The following is a 23,686-nucleotide window of genomic DNA, read 5'->3' on the forward strand; positions in this document are numbered from 1 at the left end:
AGAATATATTGAAAATAGAATATAAAAAAATGAGAAACTTATTAGGGCATGTACATGATTTTTTCCCGTGGGGAAAATTAACTGTGAACTTCTTCCGCACGGAGAGAAATATGTACGAAAAATAAATGGTCTTCAAAAATTACTGGAGATTCATGAAAAATCACTGAAGTTCTCCGGAATATTTACTGCGCAGAGCAACAAAAATTACTGGACTGATCTTCAATCTTCTCCGAAGTTCATTCGATGTTCTAAAATGTACTGCTAAAAACCTGAAATATTCGTACTAGTTATTCACTTTTTACTGCACTTCCAGTAAATTTTACTGGATTTCTCATTACTTTTTCAGTGACGAAGATGGGAAATGTTACTGGACTGGACCGTAATATTTGAGGTTAGGTCGCAATGCTCCACGCTTACTGCGCAGTCCGATAATTTTTCAAGCGATTCTGGTACGAATTTTTCATACAAATTTTTCTCCGTGCGTGAAAGAAATTTCGATAATTTCACTGATGACACTGGATATTCTTCTGGGGGATTTATACTGGTGCCGGCATATTGCCGTCTTATGCTCGATCGAATGGATAAAGAACGTGTTGTCAGTTTAAATAAGGAGATTGGAAGTGTCTTGAAAAGGGGCTGACGCCTCGGATTAGAGTTGGACAGCTGACAAAATTTCATTTAGGGGTGAGGGGTCTGCAAATTTTATTGGGGATTGTTATTTTTCAAGGGGAAGTGATTTGGATTTTTGACAGACTGCACTAGCAGAGTTGTTATTGAACTGAAGATAACGATTTCGTGACTTTAGGGATGAAATAAATGCAAAATATATTGAAATAGTCACAGAATTTGAGAAGCAATAATTTTCCAAACTTGCGGTTACATCAAGAAAGACGTAAAAAAGTTTTGCTGAAAGCGTTCTGAAATCTTAATAAACAATTACCGTGGGCTGTCCACAACGACAGAAAATCGATCTTTACATTCTTGTCCCATCTGTTCCCTTGACTTGATGATTATGGGTGCATTAACCAGGTGCATCGATATTCGCGTTAAGCTTATCATTTCCACCGTTGCGATATCTCCAACGAGATCAGCAATTGCACAAAATCCAGAGCCAGTTACAAATCTAGATTTTCCGGTTGAAAAAAAGAAATAACGGAAGAAATGAGGAAAAATCCCGGGGATTTGTTCCAGGAGCTTATCGAGTTCGATCTCACGGATTTCTTCGATTCTAGAGTTTGAAATGTGTATGTGGACCCTTTCGGGTGTCACTGCTGGCACAACCACACGTACCTGATTTATCCGTTATCCTCCCATTTTATACATCCATATCTATCGTTTACCACCGATTCGGTTCCGGAGATAACATCGAATTTTCTCGCTCACAAAATTTTTCCTCTCTAATACATTGGCAAAGTATTTTCTTGGCAATATGAGTCACCGCATCGTTGGAAGGAAAGGTTATTTTACTTTATCACGATCTGAAGATCGTCTATTTCCCCTTCGTCGTCTATTTATCCTCTTTTGTGTTCCGATGCTCATTGATAACTCGGGGATGTGAATAGTCGATCTGTTCGGATAAGCTCTTCCCTTCTTGTATGAATTTATTCGTTCTCATTCTCATGTTAAAGATTTGTACTTACATCTTCTCTTGGACATCTGCTGAGTCACCGTGAACTTTGCCTGCGGGAAACCAACAAAGGGGAAGACAGTCATTTCGGGATGATGCTGTTCCCGCAATTAATTTGTAAAGTTCGGATCGGGTGGAAAGACTGAGAATAAGGGATGACATTGATCCCGGGGGTAAAGGAGAGCTTCCGGGGTGGATAATCATTTTTCACTGTTCATTGTTCGGTGCAATCGAATGATTCAATATGCATTTTCAATGTTCAATTAGACCAACATCATTTCACTGGCTTGCGGGAATGATTAATCGAAGTGCATTCACCCGATTCATCACACAATTCCAATTTATTATTCCTATGAATTAAAAATGCAACAATTCTGGGGAAAGATAATTCAGGAATTTTTTTATAAACAAATATTGTGTGGGATGTCAAGGGGATTTTTGTGGTTGTGATACTTTTGAATAATCAGGATGCGGAGACAAAAGCCGAAGAGAAATTACTCTGCCGAGCACTAGATTTTTTTTTTAATATTCCGGCCCTTTCTGCCCTGTTCTGACTGATTGGCCCTATCTCATCCTATCCATGTGGCTGTGGATCTTACACTGTACCGTACTCACTCTCATATGTAACATAGGAGTGACAGAGGAAACCACAGGAAAAACCATGTTGGTATAGGCGATTTCTCTATTAGCAACCTCCCGTTTATCGGCGACAAATCTGTTAAAAAATTCGGCTCAACGGGGAATCGAACTCACAACTTTCAGAACACTAGGCTCGCACCTAGCCACTGCTACCGATGTCGGTAAGCACTAGAATTGTGGTATCAAATTTTTAAATACTGGAATTTCTTGGGTTCACAAATCAAAATTGCTATTAATATCGTAAACTTTCTAGTACATTCCGTAATCAATCGTATGTGCCTCCATAAAATTTACGAAACAGTGCCATAAAATTTGAGGGTTCATCATTTTTTATTGGGGTTTGAAGGAAAAATTGATAGAAATTCTTTAAAAATTCCTATCTAAATCGGTATTTTTTATTGTGCTCTCTTTTAATTTTTACGCTACGTATTTTTTCCAAACAATTTTTAACTCAATATGATTAGCGATGAACACCGAATGTTTCCGATTCTTGCCGAAATTGAACTTAACGATGGTAACTGAAACGACTCAGAATTTTTAGAATTTTTTGGCCGATAAAGAAGTTTTTCTAGGCAGATGAAAAAATTTCACGGGTGACATAATAATTTTTCCTAGGCCTGTAATTTACACCGAGATTGTACGACATCACAGGAATTTTTACCGTCATTGCACTATAAAAATTCATAGATTTTTCTCTCCGTGTACGTCACACGGTGCGTTAATTTCCCTAGAATGAAGTTTGTCACGATTTAGGGATGTGCCACCCACTCTAGTTATGAGAATTGGGGGTGGATGTGTAAAATGAACTCTAGCTCGTATCTCAGTCTCAGAGAGATGAATACCCGGACGAATAAAGTTTAGTACAGTTGCAATTGGGGATGATTTGTGAATCATCCACTTGTTAGGCGAAAGTTGCCTACACTTGGGTGTGCGTCGAGGGGTTGCACACGGGGGCTGAAGGAGACGGCCTCAGCCTGGGGTTGACGGGGGGTTGGAGACGGGGGTTCAACACTTGAAGCTGTGAATTGCATGGAACGCCTCGGGGGTGACGGAATAAGGGAGTGGGTCCCATTCCATTGCGACAATTACTTGTAATACTGTCGCCCTCGGCAATGATGAGGGCTCGATGGGGCGTATTTTTTTTTGATGAAAAAAAAAAAAACGATATTGGAGTTGAAGACTCCGCTGTCTTGTTCAATCCAGCTGTCTCTTTCAAATCATGCCGCGGGGTTGAACTACCCTCGTATCGATTAGTCCGATGTATCGGGAATTAGAGCCACTCTTCGAATATATTAACATAAACATATGATCAAAGCCCCTATGAATCACGCATTTTTATTCCCTCGAATTTCGACGTTGACATCATCGAATTACCATCTAGTGATGGGGGATGTTCGGTTTCTCGTCGTTGATATTGGGGGATTTTTTTATCGAGAATCTATAACTCTATTATTTGTCAATTTTCAATAAAGTTCAATGAAGACGTCATCGTCTTGAGAAATGAATATTTCAATGATTATTGTTTTTGGTGGAGCTAAACTAGACATTTACCAATTGCCGGAAACCCCGTATCATCACGGATAGATTTCTGTTTGAAAATGGAAATGACGAATTTTTGTTGGCCGATCCATATGCGGATGGATAGCTAAGAAAATGATAATAGCATTCAATAATAATCACTATCGCGCGATTCACGCGCCAACGGATATTGTCGCACCCCACGGTGAATGGATTTTCCCGGATATTTCATGGGAATTACGTTCAGGTCTCCGGTTTCGAGTGATTATGCCGTATAATCCGGTGAGAGCGAGGGGATGGGATGAGGTGATTTCAAGAGGGAAAGGGAGTGGACGAGAGAAAGGGGATGAAGGTGGTGGGTTGTTTGTCATGGGCACGACGCGGTGTGTTTCACGGTGTCGGGTGCACCGTGATATTCCCTGTTATCCGAAACACGAGGCTGTTATCCCACAGGACTTATCGTTGGTGTCGCACCGATGCCATCGAGGGGCATTCGGTGAATATGTAGGGAAACCCTTCCGCACACCCAACTTTTTCATCCAAAACACCAGCGCCATCTAGCCTTCACGCAAATCACCATTTTGGCCCGTCAGTTGGGATTAGATACAGCGACGGTTTATTAACACAAGTAAATTTATCATCCCCGTGTCACCAGACCTGATCTTGCTATTAATTGAGAATTACTGTCATCATCGCTGACGGTTATGGAGATCTACATGCCACAGTCAAGGTGCGTCATCACGGGATTTCATGATATGGGGATTAGGTTATGTCGAGGGTCAAACTGAAAAAATATATTTTTATTCTCGAATTATAATTATCAAATTAAACCCTTGATTACGACCGTCACATCTTCACTCTTATTTATTTATTTATTTAAGCTTCTGAAAATTATTCGATTAATCATTAATTAAATTTTAATCAGTATCGATGGATTATTCCCGAAGAGTTGAATTGGAAAAAGAAAAATTAAATTCCATCGATTCATTACGAAATGATCAAGGTCAAAAGCGTGGAAAGTTAATTTTTAATTAATTATTATGTAATTTGAATAATTAATTAATAATTTGCGGATGACAAAGGAACACAAAAAATCGAAAATTCCGAAAGATAATGAATTTGGTACTTCCTCTTTAACCAGTATTTTTATCCTTCAATCATCATATCACGCTCTGCAGAATCCATTCATCGCAGACACGTCGAAAAAAGAAGTCTAAAATTTAACCGAATATTGGAGAATGTATCGAGCTAATTTCCCAACACGTCAGGTTGGTGCACGACTGAGAAAGAAGTGAAATGGCGGCACAAAAGGGGAATGTCTACAAAAAAAAGTTCAACTGAACAAGAAAACGAGAAAGTGTCGAAGCACGAGACAGGCGGAAGGACACGACCTCCGATAAATTGAAAATGTTAGCCTCTTTTTAAGCTTTCCGTCAAGTTAAACCTCTACACTTATTACTTCAGTCGAGCTTTCAATACTTGCTTCTTCAATTATGACGTCATCCCGTAATGAGATCAATTTGAAATCACCTTAAAATTTCATGAATTTCTTCCCCCTTTTTTCAATAAGAAAAAGAGAAAAAATATGAATTAAAAAAATAGTAATAATTTTCACAATGTACTGTAGAATTTTAACAGTAATTATACTGTACCGAATAATTAATTTCATTTACATTATTTAGTTGATTCAGATATTCTTATTCCTCTCTGAATTCTTTCTCCTTGACACATCGTTAATTGAATTCCCCTTCTCCTTATATTCGGAATAAATTCTTCCAATGGGAGTATCACATTTTTTTTTTGTAGAATTCAAAATATTGTCGCGAGAAAAAATGTTCTGGGGATTGACGTGCAATCTCCTCAACCTGGAATTCATGTCGTCAGTCAATAACGGAGTGAGTGGCCCCTCGTTTACTTTCTATTCTTCCATCGTTTCCTCAGAATTTGGGTTTAATATCGGTTCGATTTTCCTCAGCACGATCGACTATCAAAAAGTGTGCATACTTGAAGACAAGAGGTATGGAAAGAAGGGTTTGTCGCATTATGCGATGTACGCGTGTGAGATTTTCCGTGGGTCGACCTCTGTATAACGAAAAAGGTTCACCATACGGCGACGAATACGTAAAAGATCGATCTATCCTCGACTACTTGGGTCTCACTTTCCTTCTATACCAAACACACCATGTCTCGAACGATTTTTCATCCCCCGACGGCATGAGAATTTAAACATCGGACGCCCCTTGTTTTAGTCATTCGAATTCTCCCCAATTTCAATATTTATTTATCCAAAACACAAAAGTTGTCTTCACCTTTTTTTCCCGCCATTATTATTATTTTAAATTATACACACAAAAATTATTTATTTATTGTTTATTATTCACTGTGAAAAATTATTCGTCTATATCGCTCATGACGAATGATGGAAAGTTATAATCACTGAATAATCACAATAATCACTGAATTTTTTTCGAACTGGAGTACTTTTGTCATTTGATATTCAAATATTCCGCTTTTAGAGCCGCCGGCTGCGGATTTTTATCGCCATTTCCATTTGTTGATTTTCTGTCGAGTGGAACATTAATGGTTGCATGAATCGGGAATAAAAATTTTTAATGATTATTATTCCGACTTTAAAATGGTATTTTAAATGAGAATATCAAAATATTTTTTTTTAGATTAACTATTTTTTATTGGCAAGAGTTCAATGTCTATGAGAATATCAAAAATTTCTTTCAATAAATCAACATTAAATTGTACACACAAAAATTATTTATTTAAGCAAAATTAATTAATGGATTACACACAATTTACTATAATTACGTTTTTTTTTTATTTTAGAACTTTCTTCATTTGATGCAGATAAATTCTATTATTTTCTACACAATCGCCTTTTTTTATTGAAATAACAAAAATTGTAAATAAACACTTTAATTGAATTAATACTTATATTTATTAAATTTATTTTTACTTTCACACTAAATCCACTATATAAATTTAATTTATTATATTATGAGTGAATTTTCCTTGGAGAGACCGTCTGTGTGGTCTTAAGACGAAATCCCAGATGATTATTTATTAAATAATATAAACAAATGTTTAAGCATAGAAGAAGAATTTAATTTATTTATTAAGCTGACTTCCAACAAAACTAGCATAGATTAATTCCGTTGCCCTCGTCGATCGAAGAATTCACGACTAGAAAGAACAAAAATGCAAGAATAGTGAAGAAATTATTTGAAAAATGGAAGTTACTAAAACCAAACGCGCAGATCCAACTTTAAATCGCCCAAGAGACTGAAAAATCCTATCCACGAAGTTGCGCATTCCTTTCATTAATTTTCCGGCCTCCAGAAGATGGAGCTGAAGAAACGGATATCCGTCCAGCAGACGACGGACTGCGTCTATCTCTCCCTCTCCACTCGGTATTTGGATGGAGATGGCATTGAGCGATCATCTCATCTCGTCGTGCAAAGTTAGATGAGGAAATTTGTCCCCACGATAGGTTCGCTGATAGTTTGCCAACTCTCTGTGTGAGTTTGGGCACGAGGTAACCAATATACTGTATAGGAAAAGCCTTGCATCATGGTATTTCCCATTCTCTCATATTCCGGGGTTATATTACCTCTCCTCTCGTCTGCTCCCTCTTTTTCCTTTCAGTTCATAATAAAGGGAGGAAAAAGTATAAAAAAAATATATCGCCACTGTGAACCGGTATCCTTTGCTCTCTACCTCAGTGCCATCTTTTTTTTTATCTCCCCATAAATGAGTGGAGACAGAGTTTGAGAATCAATTTCATTCGATTTTTACTGGAGAATGTATGGCGAATAATCATTCGTTACTTTTTTATTAGCACGTAACGCATGATATTCCAATTATTTAGTATTCATTTCATTATGATTTAAAACTATTGGTCACTTGATCGAAGAACAATTTTTAATGTTTATCGATTCTCCGATTTTGTTCATTCTCATATCGACATTTTTTATCTTACCGACTGCCGGTATTTACCAGTTACTTTCGAGGTTAGAAATTGGTAGTGAATATCTGAGAAAAGGAACGATTGGTCATCATAATTAAATTGTTTTTCTGATTGTTAATGAGGCGAGTGCAAACGCAATTAATAATAAATACAAGAGAGTCAATAATTTCAGAAAAACAATTTCTATGATTTTGATAAATCTTCATTCAGTGCTATTAGAATTTTATTGAGAATGTCTAACGGAGAAATTTATAGATGATAATGGAAGAAAATTGCGATATAATAAAAATCTTTGAGTCCTAATGACATAAATTCAATTTTTATCCTTATATTTTCATACAATAAATTAAAAAAAAAAATTGGATATAGCCTTGAATAAACTCTCAATAATGATGAATATCAAGGAATTCCGTCAATTTGTTCTTCAAAGAAAATTCAACAAGTGGATAAAATATATAATAATGTGACGATTATTATCGGAAGCTAATGATCATAACCTATAAATGACTAAATCAAACAAATAGATGAATACGAAATAATTTCTTTGCCGAGTACACGATGACGCGGTAATTTTCAATTAACACGGTGATTACAACTGCCTCTCGACATGCGGTAATAACTCCCATCTTGGATGTAAATTATTAAATTTCCAATTGCCCATCTATCTCTTGATTAATAGAGCTTGTGCGCGAGATGCAATGTAGTTACGAAGCTTAATACCGTTAAAATAATTACAATATTGCATTTTACGTTTATTGACTCCACTTGAGAAACTCAACGATCCACTCTAAGGTGGTTTGCTCGTTGCATCTAATTACACGGGCGTCTCGACGCGTTTGTGAAGCGAAGAGGCGAATGAGGGGTAACCGTCCAACACCAAAGGACTTTTGAAGGTTATGAGGTAACACGAGCGCCAGAGTGAGATGAGTGATGGTGTTTGAGTGAGATGGGGTTATGTGCCAGTGTAAAATTTTGGAGCTCTTCGGTTATTATCCAGCCCCTGCACATGGTATTCAATGGGTAAGTTGAGGTGATGGTTTTACAGAGGGGAATGAGGAGTGAAATTGTCGGTGGGAGGGATCAGTGGCTCGTTTATCAACCCTGAGAGGATTCTCTGTGTCTGTCTCGTTGGATGAATTTATCGGTTTTATAATTAAGCAAAGCCGGTACTCGGGTGTAATTCTTGTTTAATTTATATCGCTCATTTCGCTGGACTCATTGATTAAATGTTTCCGAAGGGATGACCTTTTTATTTTTAGAGGAAACATCCCGTTCACGACTTTTGATTCATGTCATCATGTATTTGTTTAGGACATTTCTGAATTATCGTTCATTGAGTAATTAGGGTATTTTTTAATTATTAGAGAAGACGAATTAATTTTACACATTTAAAAATTCTTTTTAGCTAGTTTTCTTACAGTTTTTGAATTTTGAAAAAAAATTGATAGAATTCCATTTTAAAATCGACAATTTCCGCTGTGAAATATTTTTTTTCGTAATCATAACAAATTTATTTATATTCTATTAGTTTAGTTATTGCTATTTAATTCCCAGATTTGATCATTTCTAAAAAAAAAAAAATTTTTTTATAAGAATTTTTAAACCTTATAGGTTTAATTTGCATACAAATGGTAGAGTACAAAATTTGGATTCTTAGAACCTAGGTTACATTGATTTTAGATTCTTATCGAATATTGATCTAGAAATTTATTAATGGATTTTTGTCGAGTCTAGCCAAAAATTCTCCAGCAGAGTACGGTTGAAAAAATTTTCGGTCGGATAATTTTTAAACAATTACACTCCCACAGGGACCAGATTTAAAAATATATGTATAAAAAGGAAAAAAAATCGATATTTTTTTATCGATTCCGAATGAATTTATGGAGTGAATGAGATCTCAATTTCAGGAGTTACTGCAATTCTTCCATTAAAATCCTCCAGTTAGCCTGCAGCGGAATAATACAACTCGTTTCAGTAATTATAAATCTCCCGCGTGGAAATGGGAATTCTCGCATTCTCACCATTTTATATCTCTCCCTCCTCTTAAAAGAAGCAGTTGAAAAACCTCAAAAAACGGCATCGCTTAATTTCCGATTTCAGGAGAGTAATCCCAGGACTTTGGAGTTTCCAATTACAATTGCAATCCGCAACGAAAACCGCGATAATTATTTTCAGCGCTCCTCCCTGTGTCCCACGTTCCTGACTTTTTTTTTCGCTTCATCCGCTTATTCTACTTCTCGGCAATGAAGGAAAATTTTTTTCTCCACTTTTTCTCTCTCATTTTCATCCCTTTCTATGGCTTTTTGGGAGTTTCCCCAGTGGAAGGCAATGGGGAATCGCAGGCGAGTCCGTGGAAATATGGACGGTAACAATGACTGACTTTTACGTACGCTCTATTTTTCTGTTATGATTTTTTTTCTTTTCTGTTCTTTTTCCAGAATTCTCCAGAGCGAGAAAAAATATACAGTGGCATGTTATACGTTGGTTCTATACATTTGGAATTCAAGGCACACGGAGGGAAGAGTAGTGGGCCCCTGAGGTAATTCAGAAAGTTGTCGGTAGGAAAAATACTCCCGCTGCTCAGAAAAGCTTAAATAATCGTAAATAACTTTTCATCATTTGTGAAGTTTTTTATAAGCATTACATCTTCATTATTCTGGCGGCATTTGCATACTGAAATTTTCCAGAATAAATTCGATTATGCGGAGGGTGAAATGACCTTGAAATGTAAATTAATGCACCTAACAACTTATTATATTTTTAGATTGGCTCAGTGGTTTTTTCTCATTCAATAATCAAATATTTAATCATTTTTCAGTGTAAATAATTGACGAGTAAAAATTTTTAAAAATGAGAAAATTTTTTTCGATATATTTCCTCACATAACCTCGAAATCTTCAATATCTCATTCATTCATTTTCTATTAATTTTCAATTTCCAAAAAGAAAATTATATAAAATCCTCCACAAATTTCTTGAAATATTTTTCCATTTCGGTTTTTCTCATTATTGACACATATATTTCGCATATAAAGTGCTTTCCATCCGGGACTTTCGAGGGGAATTTTATAATCTCGAAGTGTGGAGCCCTGAAAGTACCTATTTCGTTATCAACACCCCTTAACTGCCCTCGAATTCCATCCCCTCGTATTTCGCTCATGTTTATCACATGCAGATAACCGGGTTGTGAGTGGCCCTCTAGAGTGAGAAAGTTGTAACAACTGAGACTGGGATTCCCCATCCAATATAAAGGGAGTACCACAGGTCCGATCGTTTCCCGCGTAATTACGAGGTTGTTACTGACACAAGTTTTCCCTCCCTCACTCGTATCTGTATCCTTTCCCTCTCAATTCCCTGTATCTCTATTTTACGTTATGCACCAAAGGTCTCTTTGGTCTACCAGATTTGCCTTCGCTACCGCATGTTGCTTTTCTTGCACAAATATCACCAGAGATTCAGAGTGGATAGGTTGAAGGGTTGAAGTGACATCGAATTGTCCCGCACTTCTGCTTGCGTATTCTGTTAAATGTCATGTTGGATAAACTCTATTTCACTCCCTTTCTCTCGGATGGTACGGTCTGCAAGTCCTTTGCCCCAGTGGATATCCGATTCATGGAGCTTTGAATTTCCTGTGGAGTGTTTTCATCTGACTCAGGAAATCTTCACATCAATTCATCAGCACTTTGTCAACACACATTCATCAACATTCCGTTCACCAATTATTCGTCCATCGAAATCGGGGGAGGTCATACCAGTTGTCAGCCGATCACGAACATTGACAATGGGAAGACGATGACAAAATTTTCATCTCCAAACATAAACCGGGAGATCCACTCACTCAATCTGAAAGTGTACACAGGTAGAGTGAATTTATCCACTATTCGAAATGGTTCCAAGTTAGCTTGTTTGAACAGGTTTGCAGCCTCTCAAGAAGGGGTTGTGGTACAGTGAGGGGTTGCTATGACGATCACACACCATCGAATTATACGTAAATTTTCCCAGCGAAATGCCTGAAAATTCTCGTCTGCAGTTCGACCCCGTGCAGACTGAAAGTCATCATTTCCGCCTGCAACGGCTGAATAAATTCTCCACATTATAACGTCTGAGTACCTCCCGCACATTTAACTGACAACAAATATGCTGCAGAGTTGTTTGGAACGAATACAAACTGAGTTTGATAAACGCTGAAAGGCAACAGCTCGTCTGCATGTGCCATATGCCAGTATGATTGCATCAAAGTTTTGGAATTCTCACTGTGTGCGTGCGAGGCAGCAGATCCCGAGGAGATATGATTTTTGGTAATGAGGGGTAACTGAATTGGGGTGTGTACACCAAAGGTGTAATTATTTCTGCTTAGACCAAGAGTTTTAATGATAGGAATCGAAGTATTTGTCCTAGGAGTGATAGCAAACTAGCTAATCGTTCTGTATTTATCTTGTCGCGTGATACTTTGGTATTTTATCCGACTACATCTGATGGGTTTAATGAAAGTCTTTTATCAGATGTTTTGGATTATTCAAACGTTTCGGAGGGCGGCGGCTCATTCGGTGCCTCTGTTTTTTACAGAGGGCTCATGAATTTTGGAATACACCGGACGTAATGTGAGCGCTTTTGGGATACATAAGACAGGTTATAGTTTGGGCGGGAGGAAGACGGTGGGGAAATAGAGGGGAAATTTTCCAAATGGTGCGGTGTATTAAATGTCATATCTCCCATACTAATTGTTTCCGGATAAAAAGGTGATCAGATCCTTAATTAGATGATGGAAACCCATCCAATCAAATAAAAAACATCCAGAATGGTTTGGTGGACCTAAACTAGATATTTACCTCCCCCCGGATTAAAAATTTTCAATTCCCGGTGATATCGCATGAGACAAAAGATTTGAAATCCATCGAGGTAGACAAATCCCGGCAATTAATCTCGTATACGTATACCTCATAAGCCCCATATCTCGTTTGACCCGGTGCAATAAAATAGAGTCGGGATTAAAAGATTACGTTCTCCAATATCGGTATACCCTGTAGGCCACAGAAGTAAGTAAGTCTCCACTGGGACTTGGCCGCAATCCTTTACGTGACTCTCACGTTTTTCCCCGTTGGAAAAATTCATTCGTCCCCATCCTTATTTCCGTCGAAACCCTCGCTGCAATGTTTTCGCATTACGAAACAAACTGCCCTGACCCCTATCTCCCCTGTCACCCACTATTTCACCTGGCCTCTCTTTTATATCCTTTTTCCACGTTCTATGGAAACTCCAGAATGTCTTTCCACTGCTATACGACCCTGTTTGCCAATTAATTAGTGTCGGAGAGTAACCGAGTAAGTGTCGCACCATATCAACCACCAGCACAATTATTTCTCCGTATTTCCACCGTTAAAAATCATTTGTCAAATGGAGTAACTTAAGCGTGAAATAGGCGAGAGCAAAAAGAAACAGTGCCCGCAATGAAATCCTCTGGGAAAAATATCTTGGAGCAATAATCCTGAGAAAAATCAACCTCTGAATTATTTATTTCAAATCAAATCGGTAATTGATTAATTCTCCCCGGACAAATCGTCTTGAGATATTAAAAATGTCATGGACAATTCTGGAATTGTTTGGATTTTGATTCGATTTCATTGACAATTTTAATATTATTATTGTGGAAATATTTTCCATTTTCGTACATTTCCGTTTCTCAGAATTTTTCGTGGAATTCGTTGTGGGTTAGATCAAATTAATAATGATGTAACCCTCAATTTAACATCAACAATGACAACAGTAATATTAATCTCCTGGAAAGTGTCTGAATTATCTGAATCATCGGTACGGAATTCTGTTGCTAAGCCGAGATTAAAATAATGCACCTGTTAGGCTGGTGGAGAATAAATATATTATATTCTTAAAATGAAGAAATACTTTTTGAGGATCGACTCGAGCAGGGAATCGTACTTATACATTACCGTAACAGCTTTGTATCCAATTACTCCGGCAAAAAAATTTTCCACTTGAAAAACAGGTATTTTCCTTTTTCGTAGTTCATTTTCCTCCCTCTGGACACGGGTCTAGCTAACACGAGTTTAGCTGTGTTGTTTCTCTGGCTTTTTTCTGTTCAGAAAGTAGGATTTCCATTATCGTGGTTAAACGAAAAGCCGTGAAAGGAAAGGGTCAACGAATCGGCCATCGACTAGAAAAGTTCAACCGACCGAACGAAAAAGAGGGAATGAGAATAGACTATTTCCCGTCGACAGCAGCTAATTGATTTTTCTGGAAGACAATGAGCGTTTGTGTCCACCAGGAAATTTCGAAATGGATATATTTAAATTGAAGATTAATATTTAAAAAGTTGATGACCCGTGCTTACCCCGGGGCACTGATAAAAATGACATTAATAATAATTAGTATTATAAATAAAAGATGAATTACGTGGTTTCGTGATTTTTTGTGAAGTTCCCAGCAAATCCTTCGTCTTTCTTCGAATATCGATGAGGGACGGCGGTGCTCGATATACACAAGAAAAGTGAAATGAAGAAATGGCTAGGAGTCGGATAGTTCAGTTGGGAGAGCACCCGATGATACCATTAAGGTTTTACTCAAATTAATAAATAAACAAATCTTCCGAGAATACAGAAAAGATAAATTCTAGCTGCAAACAAAAGTATAGCGAAGTGGAATCAGAAGGTGCTCGAAAAAAACACGATGAGTTCAGTAAAAATCATAAACTTCCCCAAATATATCGCAATTTCGACTGGACTCGTGGCATTTTTTATGACACCGTCGTAGTAAATTCTGCAGTCACCATTTTTCTCAATGCGACATAAGAACTTCATCCATATTCATAAATTTTTACAATACAAGCATGTGATGCAATCATCAAAAGATATAATGTGGTTGTTGGTTTGTCTTTCAAGGGCGCTTGTTGAGGTTAGTTAAATCACACATTAAATGCGGACCCGGTTTAGAACCAAGCGGACGACGTATGGTCATCATTCCGACCAGAGCTTTATTGCAAACTATTGACCCGCCAACAGTTGTCTGTAATGAAAAAAAAACCGAAAATTTAGTCGCCAAAATGAAATTAATTAGTGGAAGCAATTCATTTGTATTAATACGGGCCCATGGTTTAGCTGGGCCCATTCATACTTACACCGGGGTGACTTGTAGTCGACGTAATATCGTCGAAACAAGCCTGCCCCCTAGGAACATTTTTTGTTACTATTCTATCTCGACACGATTGTGGATCGAAAATCGCGACAGGCGTCGTGTATATCACGCCAGACGTCTCGTCCAATCCCACGTACGTACATATTGGGTAAGAATAATCTATCGAAGGACTTATTGCTATTGGGCTAATCAAGTCACTACTCACGATCTCTCCCGGCAGCTGAAAAGTGAAAAAAAAAACAGTAGAAGTGATAGTTTCCGCTGTGAAAATGAAGATACTAAAGTTTTCTAGATCTTTCTGTAAATTATTTTCTGAAAAATGAATAATATTATTATACATATTAATTTTTAAATATTAATTTTCTTCCATTAATATTGTAGAAAGTGACTCATATGGTATTGGAACCTCGTCACATTGAATGAATTGATTCCTTCAAGACAAAATTAGTAAGTCTTCATGCTTGGGTAGGAATATAAATTTTTTAATTCATATAAATTCGGTTCCACTCGAATCAATGTGTAATCTCAAAACCTCGCTCCAATAGCTCAAACCTCTCGGGCATTTAATATTACGAGACCAACTGTGCACTCTTTTTTTTATTACATTTTTTTTCCTATTACCATATTTTGTTATTTTCATGGTTTGATAGGCACCTCTTCGTCTTATCCTTCTAGCCTCTCCTATTATCCTCTCATTATTTTTGCGGTTTCATGAGCCGACTTTTCTTACTGCACCCATTTGGCTTGTACTGAGGGAAACCATGGAACACCTTCCTACTGCGCACTCCGTGCGCTGAATTTGAATTTGGCGGTTCGACCTGACCAATGAGACATCCGTCCTACGCGTTTCGAGATATTTCGACTCGGGCGACCCTCATTTTTCTGCTTCTACTTTCATAACGAGAATCCAGGGCCCATGTAGGGCTTACCGAACTTAGCAACACGACTAAGCATTGGGCGAAGGTCGGTCGCCCTATCATCGGGGCCCCGATTATTTTTAGAGATGCTTGAATTGCTTACCTTAATCTTCATAAGACTATGGATTGTGTCGGCATAAAACACATAAGTTCGGATTACTTCAATGGCGCAATCCTCTAGTGATGTGCATCCCAATTTGACGTCGCAGAATTCATTTTTGGTGCTGTACAAATGTCTGTGAGGTCCTAAAATAGTATTCGGAGTAATCAGGGCCCCAATATTAGGCACCCCAAAACGAGGTTCAATAACTGCAATAAAAGGAACCTCTCCCGGGGCAACCGGTACTTTCCAGTCCATGCTCTTCACCTCTAAAAATAGTTTGTCATGGTTACGCGATAGAAAAACTTTTATAGAAATAATTATTGATGTAACTTGATCATTTGTAAAAGTCGGAGACATCATCAGTGGCATAAATTTGAATGTTCGTTTTATGTTGTCAATTTTTCGGTCTTGATTTTGACTATTAATTGTTTAGATAAATATGCATTAATTATGTTTGATGTGACAGGAAACAAAGTGCATCCATATGATAACTGTTAATCAGTTCTTACCTGGAAGAATTGCTACAGTTGCCAATAATAATATTGTAAATCCTGACGCCATGGTGAATCTGTAACGCTGTTTTACAGACGGTCGACTCAACGATTTTACCGGCTAGAAAAAAGCCACTGGAAAATTTTAAACTTTCGCGTTACGGCATTACACGGAGAGAAAAATACCGAAAGAATTATATGACTAGTCACGTAATCGTGGGCTGTAAAATCATTTCAATAACTTTTATCCGAAGTTCTGTGTAAAAATGATGAAAAATTTTTATCGTTTTCTTCGAAAAAGTGACGGAACTGCGGCGCATTTTTTCCCGGTACATTGAAATTTATCGAATTTCAACCATAAACCACGTCAGATCACGTCGATCGAAAGAAAGCTTTTCGATTTAATGTAAATTTTACGAAGCGCAGATCAGGAAGAATTTTTTATGACTAGTCACGTACTCGCGGGCTACAAAATCATTTCATTAACTGTTATCTGAAGTTCTCTGAAGGCAAGCGGTATAATCCGAGAAGTCAAAAATTATCTATCGCACGAGTTGCGAACAATATTTTACGTCAGTGCGGTTGATAAAACGCGTGTCTACCCTCGCTTCGCTAAATTTCAAATTCATTTTCGGCTAAAATGACCTAAAATGGCTTTATATTGCCACGGCAAAAAAGTGACTCTGACTCATGCGCTTTATAATCCTCACCGGCTTCGGAATTATTCCTGTACTTTTTCCGGCATATTTCTGTCCGTGGAGTAGACATTTTAGCTTTGTGGTATTTTGACGGAAATATTATTGTCGGGGGTATTTTCGCGAAGAGATTGCGTAATCAATATGACAATTATTATCAGCTGTTAAAAATCGTCATACCGATCAGAGAATAATCATATAAAATATGTCCTTACATAACTTACTCTAATTTTTTTAATATTATTTTTTAAGATTTTTCATATTATATATTTCTACTGCACTCACTTTTCTATGGAACATAGGAGTGACATGGGAAACCACAGGAAAAACCATGTCGGTACAGGCGGTTTCTCTATTAGCAACCTCCCGCTCATCGGTGTCTGTTGAAAAATTCGATTCAGCGGGGACTCGAACTCACAACTTTCAGAACACTAGGCTCGCACCTAGCCACTGAGCTATCGACGTCGGTCCCTACTCTATTTATATTATATTCTATTGTAGGTGATGTAAGGTCATATAAGGTCACCTAGTCGAGGTGACCGAAAAAATAATTTTTCCCCAAAAATCTGTACATTTTTACGGCTTTCCTAAATGAACGGCCTGCAAAATTATTGGTGGGAATTATCCCTTCGAGCCTAGACACCAAAATAATTATAATTACCCCCAACGCAGGGTACAACAGGAGTCAAAACTATAAAACAAATTCACCGTGAGAATTATTGAAATTCTGCAAAGCAAGTGAAATTTCCAAGGGCAATTTCGTCGAACGTGCACAGAGACTGAAATGAAAATCAATTCCCTGCATGCATCACAAATGGATTCTGTGGAAGTGAGACAGAACTATTACTGAATTGTCCAACAGGCTTATTGCTTATCTGCGGAGAAAGATAAAACATAGATGGTGAATTGAAATGTTTCGGTGTGATAATCATGTACGCACTTGATGCGACAAAGGTTTTTGAATGTGTCGTCGTGGACAGAGATTTAATGAAAGGATAGGGTGTGGCTGTTGTCCCCTATCGACGTGAATTTGTATGAGTCGACTTGAACTGATGAACAACGAGGAGACAGGTTTTGAGCAAAGTGAGAAGATTCAAACCTCTTTACCCTCCCCCACACACTCTTTACATCTACACTCATACCCTGTACTGCATTAGCACCGAGGGGGAAAACAACCCTTGGTGTCTCTCAAGTACAGGCAAGTTAATAATTAAACCGTTAAACGCCTCCGTAAAGTGACTCTGAGAATTACAATTCCCATTTTTGCCTTTTTTTTTTTTAAATGGCTGACTGGAAAATTCTGTGCTATTTTTTAGTTCAATTATCCGGTCGACTTGTAGTAATTAAATGCGACGTAAGAGACACGTGAGTTACGATTATAAACTCATGAATTACGAAGTAAATCGAACTACAATTGCCGAATCAAAAGTGCAAATTACGATTTTCAGCTATAATCCAGAAGTTTAAGCTTTAATTCATCGTTTATATTAAGTAATCATAATTTACGTTTTTACGTCTCAACTTAGTAATTGTTAATGGTGAGTTCAAATTTCATAATTTCGAAGTCTAATTCTGTCAATTACGAACAGTTTAAAGTTTTCAATTTTGAAATTACAGTTTACCGTTTAAATCTCATATTCTACATTCCAAACGTTTTACGAGATTAAAATGATAAATTACGGATTTGAAGTAATTTACCAATTTGTAATCGTAATTTACATTTTAAACCTATTACAAGTTTGAAATAGTAAATTACGCATTGGAAATGATAATTCCAAAATTACGATTCGAAACTCATGAATTCAATGTGCAATATTCTCCATTTTGAAATCGTAATTTATTGTAAATTGAAAGTTGTTATAATAATTAATGTAAACGGACGTTTAATTTTTTTAATGCAAACTGAAAAGTTTCTCAGAATAGAATTTTTTCCACTCGAATAAATTTCTCCATTCAATTTAAATGAAAAATTAAAATGGCTCTGAAACATCCGCGCATTTAATGACATCGGATTAATTTTTCTCCACCGGTTCGTTCACTGGAGGATTGAAGATAATTCAATGCACATTTCACTCATTATCGCAAGTATTCCCACACATAAATCCCGTTAATCCATTCTGAAATTACGGAGGGAGTGCAGTTGATTTGACACAGAATCAGCAAAATTTCAGGACAATATTCCCACTCTGAGTGATTATTCTCGTGCATTCAAATATCATTCCGAATTTCAGTGTTTTTAAAAGGGAAATTTATGGTAACATTGCTATTTGTCAAATGATATTCTATCAGGGCATTTCTCCCCCTCGAGGCTTTGGCGATCGATATGGAGTTTGCGAATTATTAATAGGAGGGGGAATTGGAATAGATGGAGGCTCTTCTGAGAATTTCATTGAAATTTTCTCTTATACCCAGTCTTTCTTTTTTTTCACATTTAACACATCGCAAAATAGAAATAAAACATTTATTCTTCAATAATTTTACATTTCAATTGAATGAAAGGAAAAATGTAAAAATAAATATTTCATTTATTCCCTTTTTCTCCATTTCTCTTTTATTTATTTTTTATTTTTTAATCCAACCTTTTGATTTTTTTTTATGAAATTTTGGAAAATGAGAAGTTTTACAAAACACTGGATCGAACACAAAATTATCCAAATTTATTATTATATTATGTATAAATATTATTATTTATTTTTAATTTATCGGATAAAATCGTCGAATGATTATTCATTTCCTTTGAACTGAATTTGGAGTGCACAAGCACATGAAGCGATAAATATTTGATTGAATTATTATCGAACCCTTATAGGACAACCTCTTGGCCTCGAGGAAGAATCGCGTGTTTTGGAGCATCACGAAAGACCCGAGGAGAATTCCCTTCCATTAATTCGCCGTCCTGTAATTCTGTGTCACGCGACTTTCGTCTATTGGGATATTGGGACTATCGACGATCCCTGGAATTAAAAAGTAACCGTAAATAAAAAAAAAATAAACAACAAATTCCGAATGTAAATAAATAATCAATCAAACGATTAATTCACGCCTCAAACACAATTAAGATAATTGTAAAAAAAAAATCTCCGGAAATAACAAAATATAATATAAATAAATGACATATAAATAAATAACAAAAATGAAACAAAAAGATGAACAAAAAGAACGTCTAAAACAAATGATTTGAAATATTTCAACATTAAAAATGCAAGTTATTATTTTTTACAACTGCAAAATTTTCGATTGACAGCTGTTGATATAAAAATATTGTTGCAACATTAATTTGAAAAAATGGTGCCTTTGTTATTGTCAAAAGTCGAAGAAATATGAGGGGAATGTGAATGAAAATGTTGGAAATATCTGGAGGATACCTCCAGTGAATTCCAGAAGTTCCGCCCTTGAGTCCCTCGACATGAGCCATCAAAGACGATTGGATTTAATTTCTCCAGGCAACTCCTGAAATGGAGGAGTAAAACGAATTGAAATCAAATCAAAGCCTAAACTCGTAACTTTTCGTTCTGGTACCTCTGAGGGATGTCCAGGAAGTGAGTGTTGCGTGAATGGAGGAAAAACCAATGGCATTCCAGTACATCCACACGTATACCTCGCTAAAACCACCAAAAATCCACCCCTTCGTCCCTGTCAACTGGATTTTTTACGCTTTTTACTTTATCACCCCCATTTTTTTTTTCCAACCCCTGGCTTTTCCTGTCCGTCGCAAGTGGCACCGACCACCAGCCAATTGCCCATCTCCATTGTTCGTTCGAAATTAATTTCGAGGGTGAATGAAACTAGAATTTTCAAAAAAAAAAAAAACTCCAGCAAAACTTTTCTCATCAATTCACTGACATGAACAATTTCTTTTTTCAAGAATATTTACTGCACGCGAGTCAATTTGTAGATTCTAGCAGAATGAATGAAATTATGAAATCATTTGTAATTTTTATAAAGCTGGACTACTTGGGTTATTTGGATTACTAAAATTATCAAAATTACTAACAACAACAACAACTGGCCAAAAAAATTTGTTAAAACTGAAATATAAATCGTGGGACGGAATACAAAACGAAAAACAAATCGATTGACCATTTGGTTTACGTGATATAATTACTGAAAATTCATTTATATTATTTATATAATTGAAAATAGTTAATATGGAAAATATATAGTTATGATTTAGCTGTTCATGTACAGCGCAATCAATCAAGTGAGACTATATACCGTCAGAAGATTAAAAACTCAACCTTCTAAACTTTTTGCAGAAACAAGCGCGTGACATTTTTTTGTAAAACGTGCATTTACTAGTTATATACCTGTATATACTTTAGGGTATATATAAAAACTAGTCTTAAAGAATTATGAAAGAAGATTGAGATACTATAACAATGGCCGACATCAACCTTCATCATCTGGTTCTCGTTTTTCGTAAAAAAAAAATAAAGCGCACGGCGAATAAAAAAGGAGATGAAAAAAGAGGATTGGACATAATAAGATGATGAGATACTAATAACTTCCAAATGCATTAGTCATATTTTCACCTGAATAACGAGAGATATCCAAACGAAATGCTTTTGCTTGCTCTGAGCGTTTGCTCAATATCCACTCTCGGATTCGTCAGTAATAGCAGAAAAATGTTTACCCGAGCAGACAAAAAAGATTAAAAAAAATACTCACCCCACACTTTTTAGTTGCCACTCGCTCCGTTTTTCGACTTCCGCCTCTCGTCGAACAACCGTTCAACCCCTATCACTTAAACGAGTGTACCCTCTTCTGGTAAAATACTCTCCTCCAGCCAACCAGATGAACAATCCTTCACTGCATCCAAATATTATGATTGCCTTGGGGCTTCCGGATTTTTATCAACCGGGAATAATTCTCGGAGGGAATGCACAGGTACAAATTCCTCTTTTTTAAAGTTCCTCTACTTTTTTTCTCTTACTAATACGAATGTAAATAAGTGGAGAATTGTTCTTATAGTTCATATCATGTCGTTGTCATTGCTAATAAATTAGGAATATTCTTCCGAAAGATTATTGTCCGCATCATCTTTCCCTTTTGTAACTAAGCTTCCATTTTTATTTCATTAAACTGAATGATTCGAGTCGTCGAGATTTTATAGAAAAAAAAAATGGAATTCCAAGAATTTAAAAGAACGATTAGTGCTATCACCTTCATCTTCGAACTCGATCAAGAGGATATCAGAAGTTTTTTCAGCCATCATTCAATTGAATCGGATGATTTTTTTTTTTTTTTGAGTTATCGTAGAGAACCCGAATTTCCGAGAAGGTAGGGTCCAATGAGATCTAGATTTGAAAAGAAAATATTCAACTAGGTAAAGATGAGGGTAAATGTATGGTTTAGGTCCACCAAAAAAAAAAATCATTGAAATATCAATTTCTTTGAATGAAAATCATTCTTATCCTCTCAGTCGTCAAAAATAATGACGAAAGAAAAAGGTGACCAGATCCTTAATCAAGTGACGAAAACCCATCCAACCAAATAAAGAACATCCAGAATGGTTTGGTGGAGCTAAACTAGACATTTACCCAGATGAGTTGATGTATGATAAAAAATCAGAAACTTAAATTTGATCGATTACAAAGCTTCCATTCAGCAAAAAAATCAATTAGGAAAGGCAGGGACATATGAAATGCGCAGAAAAATGAAATCATTGCGAATAGTATTATTATAATAGTACAACAAATAATTACAATTCCACGTAATTGTTCCTTGTAAATATTTAAACAATATAATATCACTTGGTACTTGTAGGGGTAACACGTTCAATGCACGTTTATTATTCATTCCTGCCGGCGATTTTTCCGGTAATTTTCAGAGGTAAATGTTTCGGGAGATTCTCTATAATTCGGCAATATTTTGCAAAACCGAAGACAACAATTCGACTGTCTAATAAATTAGACTCGAAACATCCCTATGAGTGGATGGAGGCCGGAGGTAGAACAGGCATTTAAACCCGATGTGGGTTTCAGCACACCCAACTGCTGATATAAATCCATCAATGGGCGGAAATTGGATATCGAGACAAGCCGATTGCACTGAAAATTAAATGTTCTCCCCCTGCCCTCCCCAAACCGCTCACTAATAACCAGAATAACCCGCATAATTCAAAAAGTTTCCATTTATCGCGTTAAAATTGTCCATAATTTTTCCAAAAAATGAATAACCCCATAAACCCGAGGTAAAAAATCTCTCACTCTCCGGCATGAAATCAGGAATATTCACGGAACACGCAGATTTCATAATTAAAACAAATTCTATGATCAAATATATCACCCGGTGGTTGTAAAAAATTTGAAGAAAAAAAAAAAATCCGTGCTCACCATCTCCGCAGGCTATTTACACGTAACACGTAAAGTAAGAGATGAAAAAAAGTAGTAGATTGAGGGGGTGGAAATGTGAGAAAGAGTAGTGAGAGGCCATCGCTGGTGACACGTAAAGTCTTGACTGGCATACGAGGAACAATCTACTCTCAAGTCACAAAAGTCTGATGGCGGACTCGTTTCAACTTTACGACTGCCTATCGTTCTCAACCCCTCCCCTCCCACCCCTCCCACCCT

The 23,686-nt window shown here is 36.7% G+C and overlaps 2 protein-coding genes across 2 annotated transcripts in view; one reads left to right on the top strand and one right to left on the bottom strand.

The window, feature by feature from the left end:
* LOC105269353 (tyrosine-protein kinase Drl) overlaps positions 1-23,686 on the top strand; it is a 58,306-nt gene that overhangs the window by 7,406 nt on the left and 27,214 nt on the right. The window lies entirely within an intron of this gene.
* On the bottom strand, positions 13,769-16,537 carry LOC105269340 (uncharacterized). Its single transcript, XM_011309492.1, has 5 exons — positions 16,438-16,537; positions 15,929-16,194; positions 14,892-15,128; positions 14,171-14,779; positions 13,769-13,852 (listed from the first exon to the last, which is right to left on the bottom strand). The coding sequence occupies exons 1-4, from the start codon at positions 16,487-16,489 to the stop codon at positions 14,651-14,653; spliced, it is 684 nt and encodes a 227-aa protein (XP_011307794.1). The 5' UTR covers positions 16,490-16,537; the 3' UTR covers positions 13,769-13,852; positions 14,171-14,650.

The sequence above is a fragment of the Fopius arisanus genome, unplaced genomic scaffold, assembly GCF_000806365.1.
Source record: "Fopius arisanus strain USDA-PBARC FA_bdor unplaced genomic scaffold, ASM80636v1 scaffold00067, whole genome shotgun sequence".
In the NCBI taxonomy this organism is placed as follows: Eukaryota; Metazoa; Arthropoda; class Insecta; order Hymenoptera; family Braconidae; genus Fopius; species Fopius arisanus.